At 62.5% G+C, this 12,730-nt stretch overlaps 1 protein-coding gene across 1 annotated transcript; it reads left to right on the plus strand.

Moving 5' to 3' along the window:
* Positions 1 to 5,674: 5,674 nt before the first annotated feature.
* On the plus strand, positions 5,675 to 11,277 carry LOC132081772 (cytochrome P450 2C5-like). The gene is made up of 9 exons (XM_059485672.1): positions 5,675 to 6,220; positions 6,830 to 6,992; positions 7,323 to 7,472; positions 8,163 to 8,323; positions 8,556 to 8,732; positions 8,818 to 8,959; positions 9,356 to 9,543; positions 10,235 to 10,376; positions 10,578 to 11,277. Exons 1-9 carry the CDS (start codon positions 5,675 to 5,677, stop codon positions 10,769 to 10,771), a joined length of 1,863 nt encoding a protein of 620 aa, XP_059341655.1. The 3' UTR covers positions 10,772 to 11,277.
* The last annotated feature ends 1,453 nt before the right edge of the window (positions 11,278 to 12,730 follow it).

The raw sequence follows: 12,730 nt of genomic DNA on the forward strand, positions 1-12,730 counted from the left end.
CCGCAGCCCTTGCAGCCCCCGGCATGTCCGGGCATCTCCTCGGACAGCCCTTGCAGCCCCCGCTCCCACCCCGCACCCCCATCCCCGCTGTCCCAGGCCCTGGGGCTCGCACCCCCGGCACTGGGGCAGGTTTGGAGAGCCCGGACAGAGCAGCCCGGGAGCCCCGGGCAGGGCAGCGGGAGCCGGTCACAGCCGGGACACCCCTCTGCACAGGGATGGGGCTGACGGAGCCGGGCTCCTGCGGCAGGAACCCGAAGCCTCTGCTGATGCCCAGTGTGGGCTCTTCCCTCCCTGGGACGGTGCCCAGGGGGCCCTTCCCTCCCTGGGATGCTGCTGCTGCTCCACACGCTCTCTCAGGATCTGGGAATGTTTGAGAGCCAGGCACTCCTGGCATCTCTCCTGGCACCAGCTGCTGCAGGCTCAGCACTCCTCTCCCCGATTTTCCATTCTAAATTGCACCATGACTGCGGGATGGAAAAGGCAGATATTTTATGGTGTCCGGGGGTGGGAAGAGAGTTCTGGCTGCTTTGAAGAGGGACGGGGAGCAGCACAGCTCAGAGCCGTGGTTCCCAGCGCCACATTCCCTGTGCCACATTCCCAGTGCCACGTTCCCTGTGCCACATTCCCTGTGCCACACTCCCAGTGCCACGTTCCCTGTGCCACATTCCCTGTGCCACACTCCCAGTGCCACATTCCCGCTCCACATTCCCACTGTACATTCCCACACTGCACCTGCATGGTGCTCCCACACCACTCCCATGCCTGCACTCCCTTCAGACCCTGGAGCTCCCGAGCTGCGCTCCCTGCCTGGCACTGCTGTACCGGTGGCACTGTTCCCAGCACGGTGCCACCAAGATGTTCCTTCCAGGGGCACAGGAAGGGTGACACTCGCGGACAGCACCGAGCAAATCCCCGTAGGACACAGGGACACAGAAACGCTGCCCAGCTCCCCCCGGCCCAGAGGCAGCTCCAAATCCCCATCAGGGCGGATCCTCTCCGCCCTCAGCAGCGCTGCCAATAAGGTCAGTCCGAGAGCCTCTGGCTCCCTCGCACGGCGACAGGGCTGTCCCCTCCCGTCCATCCCAGCACCTCGGGGCCGCTGAACCTCCAAGATGCGATCGCGGCGGCCCAGATGGGTCAAAGCCAATTAACGTCAGGGCAGCGAATTTCAGCGCAAAGCGTGTGACAGAGCAGCGCCGGCGGGAGCAGCGCTGGCCCAGCCGCGGGGATAGAGCAGGCTCCTCCTGCCCGCATCATCCCTCCAGCCCCGCACCCTCCCTCCTGCTCCTCCTGCTCCCTCCCGCCCGCACCGTCCCTCCTGCCCCTCCTGCCCTGCATTCCCCCCTCCTGTCCATCACCATCCATCACTCCTGCCCTCACCCTCCCTCTTGTCCTCACCCTCCCTCTTGTCCTCACCCTCCCTCCTGTGCTCACCATCCCTCCTGTCCCGCACCCTCCCTCCTGCCCCTCCTGCTCCCCGGACACGCCACCAGCTGCTGTCCCAGCCCCCCCCCTCTCCTCAGGCTGGGCACCGTGGGGTGCAGGCAGCAGGAGCCTCAGCCCGGCCGTGCTGCTGCCACCCCAGCAGCCCAGGGTGCTCTCCCAGCACAAGGGAGCTCATGGCCTTCCACAGGCTGATAAGCTCCCTGAGAGAGGCTTTAATCACATTTCCCTGTTTGCTGCTCCAGGAGACAGAGATAATGAAGGGTGGGATGGAAGCGGTGTCTGTGCAATCCCTGCAGCAGGAAAACGGGGAAAGGGAGGAGGGGAGCAGGGGGTGCAGCTGGGGAGCTGCTCCCACCCCTTATCCCTGGTGGGGGACAAGAGACCACCAGCAAACCCCTGCTCTGTCCTGGCTGAGCTGTGCTGGAGCACGAGCCTTCATCCTCTGCAGGATCCCATCCCATCCCATCCCATCCCATCCCATCCCATCCCATCCCATCCCATCCCATCCCATCCCATCCCAGGGGGCACCAGGCTGTGCACTCCGTGTTTCAGTCCCTGTGCACTGTGAGTTACCCCGCACCAGGCAGGAGTGAATTCCCTGGCAGCAAGGCTCTCTGCCCGTGCTGCAGCACCCCCTGCTCCCCTCTCCCGGCTGGAGCTGCCATCTGCCACTTGGCCCAGCCGTGCCCGTGGCACCGGTGACAGATGGCACCGGAGCTGCCCCGCTCGGCCCGGGGCTGTGCCTGCTCCCTGCCCTGTCCCCAAGGCTCCCTGCCTGCCCCAAGGCTCCCTGCCCTGTCCCCAAGGCTCCCTGCCTGCCCCAGGGCTCCCTGCCTGCCCCAAGGCTCCCTGCCCTGTCCCCAAGGCTCCCTGCCTGCCCCAGGGCTCCCTGCCGTGTCCCCAGGGCTCCCTGCCTGCCCCAAGGCTCCCTGCCTGCCCCAGGGCTCCCTGCCGTGTCCCCAGGGCTCCCTGCCTGCCCCAAGGCTCCCTGCCCTGTCCCCAAGGCTCCCTGCCTGCCCCAAGGCTCCCTGCCTGCCCCAAGGCTCCCTGCCTGCCCCAGGGCTCCCTGCCCTGTCCCCAAGGCTCCCTGCCTGCCCCAGGGCTCCCTGCCTGCCCCAAGGCTCCCTGCCCTGTCCCCAAGGCTCCCTGCCTGCCCCAGGGCTCCCTGCCTGCCCCAAGGCTCCCTGCCCTGTCCCCAAGGCTCCCTGCCTGCCCCAGGGCTCCCTGCCTGCCCCAGGGCTCCCTGCCCTGTCCCCAGGGCTCCCTGCCTGCCCCAGGGCTCCCTGCCTGCCCCAGGGCTCCCTGCCTGCCCCAAGGCTCCCTGCCTGCCCCAAGGCTCCCTGCCTGCCCCAGGGGCTCCATCCTCTGGGAGGGCGGACCCGGCCCGTGAGAGGAGCGGCAGAGCCGGCAGAGCCTCTCGTTCCCCCGCAGTCCTGTGAGCGGTTTGTGGGGTCGCACAGGGCACACCGAGCCCCCCCCCCCCCAAGTCTTACAGGTTTGTGGGGTCGCACAGGGCACACCGAGCCCCCCTGAAGTCCTACAGGTTTGTAGGGTCGCACACCGAGCCTCACCGTGCCCGCCGGGGCTCCCGGCCCAGCCCCCAGAGCTGGCACTGGACACAGAAATGAGGAAGGTTCTGGCATTCCCGGCCCTGGAGCAGCTCCCGGTGCCACCGACAGGGACGCGGGGCCATGCCCATGCCCAGCCCGGTGCCCAGCCCGGTGCCCAGCCCGGTGCCCAGCCCAGCTCCCCCGGTGCTGCCTCTCTCCGGAGCTGATGGGGAGGGTGTGAACATCACCCCCACCAGCGTGGAGTGCTGATTTCCCCTCATTGAATGGACGCATTTCAATGAGGTTTATGGATGTGATAAACACACAAACGGGGAGCAGAGGAGCCCCGCGTCCCGGGTAAGGGCCTGGGCTGTTGGCCAGTCATCAGAGGAGAAGGGGGGATTTCTTCTGCTCTCTGTAATTATTGCAGGAAGGTGAGCAGCAGGACAGGAAGGTTTCAGGGCAGGGCAGCTGCTCCAAGGAATCCCTTGTATTCCACATCCTCGGGTGATTTCCCAGCAGCTCCCTGACATTGTCTGGGATCCATCCCACCCCCAGGGACACGGGAGTGTGGCAAGGCTCGGCTCATTTCCATGAGCACAGGGCAAAGTTTGCCCTCTCCAAACACAGCTTAGGAATAGAGCTGTGTTTATGGAGAGGTGGGAGCAGGGCCCGGGTCCTGTGAGGGCTCAGGGAGAGCTGCAGGCTCCTTTCCTGGAATTGCACCCATAATCCAGACCCACCACAAGCCCCTGCTGCAGCCAGCCTTGCTCTCTGGGGAATTACAGCAGGGATAAATGAATGAATGTTGGCTAATTAAGCAATTAATTACTGCAGGCTCTATGGGCAGTGCCTGGTGCAGCTGCAAAGCTCCCAGAGCCACCCTTCCCTCCTCACACCCGTGACCCCTCGGATGGGCAGCAGGGGAAGCAGGGGGGGTCGGAAATTGAAATGCTGTCGGGAAGTTTAATTATCTCTTCATCATTTGTCACCCCGGGCGCGGTGCTGGGGATGGATCGCTCCCTGCCCGGGCTGGATTTCTGCCTGGGGGCAGAGGGGCTGTGCCCGCGGGCATGACCCGCTCCAGCGGGGCATTCTCGAATGTGAGCACATCTCTGGCATCCCGCTGGCCTCGCACCGGGTCAGTGACCCCGGGCATCCTGCCTTGGTGGGCACGGCTCCGGGGGGGAGGGATCCCGCAGGCACTGGGGTGGGGAGGGATCCTGGCTGCCTGTCCCTGATTAACCATCACCCTTCCCATGCCTGTTCCCAATGCCAGGATCGTGCTCTGCTGTGCTGTGCCACCCCTGTACACATCACTGCTGCTGCTGCTCCATCACAATTAAAACCAGCAGCCGGCGTTTGATGATATTTATTGAGGGAAAGCGAGGATTGCTTCATCTTCCTCTTGAATTATGTCTTCCTGCTTGGGAAGAGCGGACACAGAACGTCCTGGCTGCCTCACACCCACAGGAGATCCCACCCCTGGTGCCCCACAGGGCTCCCAGAGACCCCTGAGACGTTTCATGAACCCGGAGAAATGTGCTGGTTTAGCTGGGATGTGGAGCTGGAGGAAGGAAGGGCCCAGCACACCTTGGAAAGCCTGGCCTGTCTGCTGGTTTAGCTGGGATGTGGAGCTGGAGGAAGGAAGGGACAGCGCTCCTGTGCTGAGCCCCAGAGGGTGCAGGGCTGGACCCGCAGGTACCAGAGCCCAGAGCCCCACTCAGTGCCCAGGGCTGTCACCAGAGCTGAGACATCAGTGGGATGACAGCCCCAGGGCTGTGACAGGGGCGCTGGCATCACGCTGCCCTGCAGCTCCCTGGCAGCCAGCAGGGTGACACTGATGACAAATGACACTGGGCCTGCGATTACAGCCAGGCTGTGCTCAGCCAGCGCTGCTGCATTATTGAGAGCAACCAAAAATACTCCCAGCTCAGCCATTAAGGGGTCTGGGCCTCATGGCGAGCGGCTGCCAGGGCTGCCTCAGCCTGGGCTGGCAGAGGGGACAGCCTGGATTGTGCTGGAGGTGTTCACACATCCTCCACCCCAACAGGGATGGGGGTCTGGGGGAGCAGAGCACCTCGGAGGGTTTGGGATGCCCTTGGGAAAGTGGCACTAGGACAGCATCCCTTGCCTTGGTGTCATTGTCACCCCTGAGCCTGGCTGCTCCAGGGAAGTGTCCCAGGTCAGGCTCCTCTCTGCCAGCACCACAGAATTCCCTCTGCTGAGGGGCTCCTTCCTCAGCAGGGACGAGCATGGACCTGAACCTCCTCCCTGTTCTCCCCCAGGAGGAATGCCATCCCTTCCTGGGAGCTGCCCTGTGCCCAGCTCGCTCAGCCCAGCCGTGGGGTGACTGTGCCTGTGCCAGATGTGCTCATGTGCAGCCAGATGTGCAGCTGCTTAGAGCAAGATGCACAGGGAGGAGTTAACCCACACCTCCGATAACCACATCACCTTGGGCTGATGTTCCTCCAAAGCCCAAGAGGAGCCCTAAAAGATATCAGAAAAAAAAAGTTTTTTTTTTCTATTTTCTGATCCATTTTCCACCAGGAAGGAGTTTGATGGAACACTGTAAGCCCACAGGCGTGTGGCCAGGCACAATGTTTACCAGAACAGCCTCTCCTGGGTCATTGCCCTGGTGAGCAGGGCAGTGACCCTCAGGGCAGCGACAGCGGGACATGAAAGGCTGGGCCAGGACAGTGACAGTGACATCTCCTGCTGCGTGCCGCAGCAAGGGAGCACCGGCCAAAGGTGACTCAGCGGCACGGGCAGGGACAGTCCTGCCGCCCCAGGGCTCCGCGGGGTCACCGAGCTCCCGGTGCCCAGGAGGGCTCCGAGCCCCTGTCCCAGCTCGGCGGGGACAGGCGTGGCCGGGACACAGCAGCGCCTCTGGTCCCCGAGCAGCCCCGAGTCCCTGGAGCTCTGCACGGCCGTGCTGCACAGAGCAGGGAGGGCACACACAGCCGCCTCTGCTCCGCTCTCTGTGCACTTTCCTCCCCGGAATTCCTTCGTTTCTTTCCCTGCTCGGCAGCGCGGTGAGGATGGACGCCGAGCTGCTCGTCACTCCGCTCTTCCTCCTCCTCCTCCTCCTCTCCGTCCTGTGGCTCCTGGTCTGGCGGAGTGAGCCCAGGAGGAGCCAGCTGCCTCCTGGCCCAGCCCCGTGGCCCATCCTGGGCAACCTGTGGCAGAAGGATGTGCTGCCCCTCTACAGGCACTATGAGAAGGTAAGGGACAAGGGACAAGGGACGAGTGGCCGTGCTGGACCCATCTGCAGGACAGCAGGACAGACAGCGGGAAAGTCCCGTGCCAAAATAAAAGGGGAGTCCCACGAGTGACTCTTCCTACCTTTCTTTTCTCTTCTTCCCTCCCTCATCTCCTGCTCTACCAGAATTGCCTAAATCCCTTCTGCTGGGGCAGAATCAGCCCTGTTATTGAAGCCTTTCTCCTGTAAGGCACCCACATGGTGACAATGCCCCTCGAGGGTTGCAGTGCTGCTCCTGTCCAGAGCTGCTCCTGGAGGTGATGCTCTGAATCCCCAAAGAGGCACTGGGATAAAACCCACAGGGACAGGACAGGGACAGGGACAGGGACAGGGACAGGGACAGGGCTGGGACAGGGCTGGGACAGGGACAGGGACAGGGACAGGGACTGGGACAGGGATAGGGACAGGACAAGGACAGGGATGGGCTGGGAGTGGGATAAAGTCACGTCTTTGAGGGAGGCATTTCCCCTCCCTGCTGGGCATTCGCCTGTGCTGTGGGCTCCAGTCCCGGTTTGAAATGAAGTCAATGAACTGGTGTGGGACCCTGGCTGACAGAGCTGCCCATCCCCAGCTCAGCAGCACCTACGGCCCCATCTTCACCGTGTGGCTGGGGCTGAAGCCGGTGGTGGTGCTCTGCGGGTACGAGGTGGTGAAGGACGCCCTGGTGGGACACTCTGAGGAGTTTGGGGGCAGACCCTCCATCCCCCTCCTGATGCAGCTCTCCAAAAACTATGGTGAGTGCCTGGGCCTCTCCTGGATCCATCTGGGTGAGCAGATGGCCACACCTCTAGCCCAGGGAAGGGCTCAGCACCCAAGAGCTCAAACACCTATTTCCTGCTCCACAAGACCCTTAAATTCCTATGACAAGGGCAAGGACAATATTAACTCCAGCTAGGCAGTTCCAGCTCTGTTCTGAGCTGCTGCAGAGATCCTCATCCTTTCATGGACACTGTGCACACCCGTGTCATCCCCTGGCTCATTGCTCTGCTGCTCCTCAGAGCAGGGCTCCCACTCCTGGGGGGCAGCAGGGAGGCCAGGGGCTGATCTCCTTCCTGTCCCTCCAGGATTTGTCTCTGACAATGAGAAGAAGTGGCGGGAGCTGCGGAGGTTCACGCTCAGCACCCTGCGGGACTTTGGCATGGGGAAGAGCTCCATGTCCCAGAAGGTGCAGCAGGAGGCTCAGCACCTGGTGGAGCTGCTGGCAAAGCTCAAAGGTGACGTGGCTCCTGGCCCTGCTGGCCCTGTGGCAGGCAGAGGACACACTAGAGCCCCATGGGACATGTGGGGCCCCAAGCTTTTTGCAGGGTCTGGCGTGGGTGATCCATGAAGGGAAGGGCTGAGATCCAGCCCCACCCCACACAGGAACTGCAGGGATGTGCTACAGGCACGGCTGAGGGGCCAGGAGGGAGATCCTGCTCTGAACCAGTGCAGGGAGGGCCCAAACCGAGGAGCATTCCCTGCTGGAAGAGCAGGAATAGGGAACAGACCTGTGTGGACTGGGAACATCCAGCTAGGACACTGCCCTCGGGCTTATCAGGGTGATTTCCTCCTCTCCGGCAACACCCAGCTCCTGTCAGCACATCTCCTGGGGCTTCCTGCAGGTGCCTGTGCCTCCCTCAGTCCAAGCTGTGGCAGGGGAGGTGGGTGGATGGATGGATGGATGGATGGATGGATGGATGGATGGATGGATGGATGGATGGATGGATGGAGGAGCCCCCAGCTCAGGAGGGCTCTTTGCTGTGCCTGCCAGGCCCCACAGATCAGCCAGGGTTCAAAACCAGGGGCTCGGAGCGGGGGGAAGGGGTGTTTTCTGTCTTGAAGGAGATGACTTTTGGTGCCTTTCTGGTGACTTTTGGTGCCTTTCTGGTGACTTTTGGTGCTTTTCTCACCCCTGGTGGCTGCAGGCAATGCCTTTGAGCCCATGACCATGTTCAGACACGCCGTGTCCAACGTGATCTGCTCCGTGGTGTTCGGGAGCCGCTACAGCTACAGCGACGCGGCGTTCCTGGAGCTGCTCAACGCCGTGGGGAACTACGTCAGCTTCTTCCTGTCCCCTGTGGCCAAGGTGGGAGCCTGCTGTGCTCAGCAGCCCCTGCCTGCTGCCCCAGGGGCTGAGGGTGATCCCTGCCTTTGGGGGACAGCATGGCTGTGAGGGATGGGTGGGGAACGTGTGTCCCCTCCCTATGCCACAGGTGCACAACACCTTCCCCAGCATCATGGACCTTTGGGGGGGCAGTGTGGCTGTGAGGGATGGGTGGGGAACCTGAGCTGTGCTGTGCCCCCTCCCTGTGCCACAGGTGTACAACACCTTCCCCAGCATCATGGACCGGCTTCCGGGGCCGCACAAGAAGGTTCTGGCTGACTGCCAGAAGCTGAAGGACCACATCCAGGAGAAGGTGCAGTTCCACCAGCTGACTCTAGACTCCAGCTGCCCCCGGGACTACATTGACTGTTTCCTGATCAGAGCAGAGAAGGTAGAGGGGGGGCTGCCCACCAGCCTGGCTGCAGCCTGCAGGATCACCCAGACAGCCCTGAGCCCCTCCCCACCACACCTTGCAGGAGAAGGGCAGCCCAGAGACCATGTACACCCACGAAGATCTGATCATGTCAGTGTTCAACCTCTTCGGGGCCGGGACGGTGACAACCAGCAACACCTTGGTGTTCTTCCTGCTGATGCTGGCAAAGCACCCTCACATCCAAGGTACAGCAGCAAACACAGCTGCTCCCGTGTCCGGGGTGCTCGTGGGGCAGAGGGTCCCAGCCCTGGAGGGTCCTGTTTGGGGGCAGACCCAAATCATCCTGTGGATCGCCCGAGGGTGGGAGCTGTTAGACACAGACTACAACAGGCCAGGGGATTCTGGTGCTCCTCCTCCGCTCCATCCCTGCCCGTGCAGATGGCCCTGGACCATGTGGGAGATGCTCTGAGCTTGCCTGGTGCAGGGAGGGATGAGGGCAGAGACTGTTCTGGGCTTTACAAGGGATTAGGGCAGGCTGCTCCCCCTCTAGCCCACCCCTGGGTTTAGGGTAGGTGCCCGAGGAGGCCAGTAAGAAACTGGGGAGGTTGCAGAGCAGGCACCCAGCCCCCTGCTGTCCCCAGCCAAGGTCCAGGAGGAGATCGATGCCGTGGTGGGCTCTGGCCGTGCCCCCAGCACGGAGGACAAGCTGAGGATGCCCTACACCAACGCCGTGATCCACGAGCTGCAGCGCTTCCACAAGACCCGCATTGAGAACTTCCCGCGCATGGTGACGCAGGACGTGCTGTTCAGGGGCTACACCATCCCCAAGGTACCGGGCTGGCCCTGGGGAGAGGGGCCAGCGGGGCTTCAGGGCCATTTGCCTTTGTCCTTGCACTGTTTGCTCACGTCTGGAGGCCCCGGGTGTTTCCCAATCCCGGTAGCAATGACCTCTCAGAGGGGAGTAGAGGTACGTGAGTGTCTGCCTGTCCTGCCCACTGCCCGGGGCCCTTCCTTGCCCATCCTGGAACACAGCTCTTCCCCCCATGGAGCCGTGCAAGGCTGAGGGGCTGAAGCAGGAGCCCAGCCTGGGGTGGGGTCAGGCCAGAGCCCCCAGCCCTCGGCAGAGGTGGGGACGGCCACCCCTCCTGTCTGACCACGAGCACTGTGCACAAAACCCACCCTGAGGGAACAGCTCCTGCCTTCGGGTTTGGGGCAGTGTGAGAGGCTTTAACAGAAATCCACAGGAATAACTCAACAATTTGTGTCCCATGAGCTGCACAGAGGCTGGCAGGACCATGGGGACCATGGGGACACCAGAGCCCCATGAGGACCATGGGGACACCAGAGCCCCATGTCATTTGTCCCAGTGGCACAGAGCCACCAATGGGAACCTGCTTGGGTACTGGGGTGCACACCCAGCCTCCCCCGTGTTCCCTGGATGCTCCCCCCTGACTAATCCACCCCAGCAGAGCCCAGGCAGGGCACTGATGTCCCATCCCTGCCCCATCCCTCTCCCACAGGGCACTCCTGTCATTCCGGTCCTTTCCTCTGTGCATTCGGACCCAACCCAGTGGGAGAACCCCAAGAAAGTGGACCCCACACACTTCCTGGATGAGAAGGGCGAGTTCAGGAAGCGCGAGGCCTTCATGGCATTCTCAGCAGGTCAGCACTGCCCCACCCTGCCAGCTCCGTGCCCAGGAGTGCCAGCACGGGCACCCAGTGGCACCACAGTCCCCAGGGGTGCCTGCTCACCCTGCTGTCCCCTCACTCCCCATGGGTGCCTGCCCACCCTGCTGTCCCCTGGTACCCTCGGGCTGCCTGCCCACCCTGCTGTCCCCTTGTTCCTCCCTCTCTCGTGCCCAGGGAAGAGGATGTGCCCGGGGGAGGCGCTGGCCCGCATTGAGCTCTTCCTGTTCCTCACCACGCTGCTGCAGAGCTTCACCTTCCAGCTGGCCACGGAGCACAGGGAGCTGGATCTGTTCTCCCTGTGGCTCGAGATCGAGAGGAGAGCGATCCCGGGCAAGTTCTTCGCTCTGCCACGCCCAGTGTCCCCCTAAGCTGGGAGAGCAGGACCAGGGAAGGCTCTCCAGGTGCCTCCACCCCTGCCCCGCAGCAAGCCCTGTGGCCTCGAGGGCACAGCCACCACAGCAGGGACACTTTGGGCTCAGAGCTTCTCCTCTGAGAACTGTTGGGCGTCTGTGCCACCAGCTCCATGAGCAGCCTGCTCCCAGCCCTTCCCTCCCCATGCCAGGAACATGAGGAAAGTGGCACTGCTTCTCCTCCCCATCCCATCCCATCCCATCCCATCCCATCCCCATCCCCATCCCCATCCCATCACATCCCATCCCATCCCATCCCATCCCCATCCCCATCCCCATCCCCATCCCCATCCCATCCCATCCCATCCCATCCCATCCCATCCCATCCCATCCCATCCCCCTGTTTGAGCTCCTTGTGGCAGGGCTGTCTGGGGCTCCTGGCCAGGCAGGGGCTCCCTCAGTTTGGTGAAGGATTCAGAGCAATAAAAATCACCATCACAACAGGATGCTGATGTTTACAAGAACACTTGTGGTGCCTCTTGCATCTGGTTCTTCCCAGCACAAGCCTCCCAGACGCAGGATTTCAGCTCCATGGCTCTTCCTGGGGTGCCTTCACCTTTCCCAGAACAGCTCGAGCCAGAAAATCACCCAGGCATCAATCCAATATCCCTGCCATGGCAGGGACACGTCCCACTGTCCCAGGGACACCTCCCACTGTCCCAGGCTGCTCCAGCCCCAGTGTCCAGCCTGGCCTTGGGCACTGCCAGGGATCCAGGGGCAGCCACAGCTGCTCTGGGCACCCTCACAGAGAAATTTCTGCCAAGTGTCCCATCTAACCCTGCCCTGTAGCAGTTGGAAGTCACTCCCTTTGACCTGTCACTTCAGTTCTTTGTCCCAAGTCCCTCTCAGCTCTCTTGGAGCCCCTTGAGGTTCTGGAGAGGGCTATAAGGTCTCCCTGGAGTCTCTTCTCCAGGCTGAACAATTCCAATTCTCTCACCTTCCAAAAACACACCCTTGCTATCTCGTTGCTGGGCTGTGCTTCTCTGATTCCTGCACACCAATATTTAACTCCAGGAATTGCCCTCAGGAGCCAGCCCAGCTCTGTGTGCAGCTCTGGGGTCACCCTGGGGGTCCTGAGGGGAGCAGGCAGGGTGGGCTGTGCTCCCAGCCCTCCGTTCCCCCTGCCTGCGGTGAGGGTGCTGAGAGTTGTTGTGTCAGCACTGGAGCTTGGGGACCCTGCAAAGCCTGGGATTTCAGGGTATGGGGGAAATTGGGGTTCCCAGGGGTCTCAGAGCTGGTTTTGGTGGAATTTGCCTTGCTGGGGTGCTCCTGCAAGCATGGAGAGGGGACAGCAGGGACCCTGCCCTGCTGCAGGGAGGTGGCATCAAGACCCAGTTAATTCTGGGGTGCCTTGTCCCAAATGATGCATAAGCCAGCCTTTACTCTGACTCTGAGTGCATTTGTGACCTTTACATGACTAAATCAGCTCTTTTATTAATCTGGGGAAGTTCAGGCAGGCAGAGCCACCTGCCAAAAACGTGTGTGACCAAAGCCTTTGCTCACCCTCTGCTGGAGCCCTGGGTCAGCACTGTGCTGTGAGCTGGGTGACCTCCGGGCTCCTGTGTGTAAAGCCAAACACGGGTTTGGAACCAAACAGGCGTCCAAAGGCCACCCGTGCTCTGCTTCCCGGGGCGTTCCAAGCCACTTGTGCCACTGCCCGGCCCAGCTGTGCTCGGGGCTGGCACGGTGCCCTGCTCTCAGCGCAGGTGCCCATCCCGGGGGGGCTGCTGGCATCCCCTGGCACTCTGACATCCCCCAACATCCCCTGGAACCCCAATATTCCCTGGCACCCCAATATCCCCTGGCACCTGCCTTCACCCTGACATCCCCCATCACCCCGACATCCCCTGGCACCCCACCATCCCTCGACATGCCCCGTCCCCGCCCGTGCCCGGCTGTGCCGCTGCGGGGCTGTGC

Source organism: Ammospiza nelsoni, chromosome 19, assembly GCF_027579445.1.
Source record: "Ammospiza nelsoni isolate bAmmNel1 chromosome 19, bAmmNel1.pri, whole genome shotgun sequence".
NCBI classification, from domain to species: Eukaryota; Metazoa; Chordata; class Aves; order Passeriformes; family Passerellidae; genus Ammospiza; species Ammospiza nelsoni.

Coding starts and splice junctions, on each gene's coding strand:
- LOC132081772 (XM_059485672.1), top strand. CDS start 5,675: ATGAAAGGCTGGGCCAGGACAGTGACAGTGACATCTCCTGCTGCGTGC. Junction 6,993..7,322: donor GCAGCTCTCCAAAAACTATG/GTGAGTGCCTGG, acceptor CTGTCCCTCCAG/GATTTGTCTCTGACAATGAG. Junction 8,960..9,355: donor AAAGCACCCTCACATCCAAG/GTACAGCAGCAA, acceptor TGCTGTCCCCAG/CCAAGGTCCAGGAGGAGATC.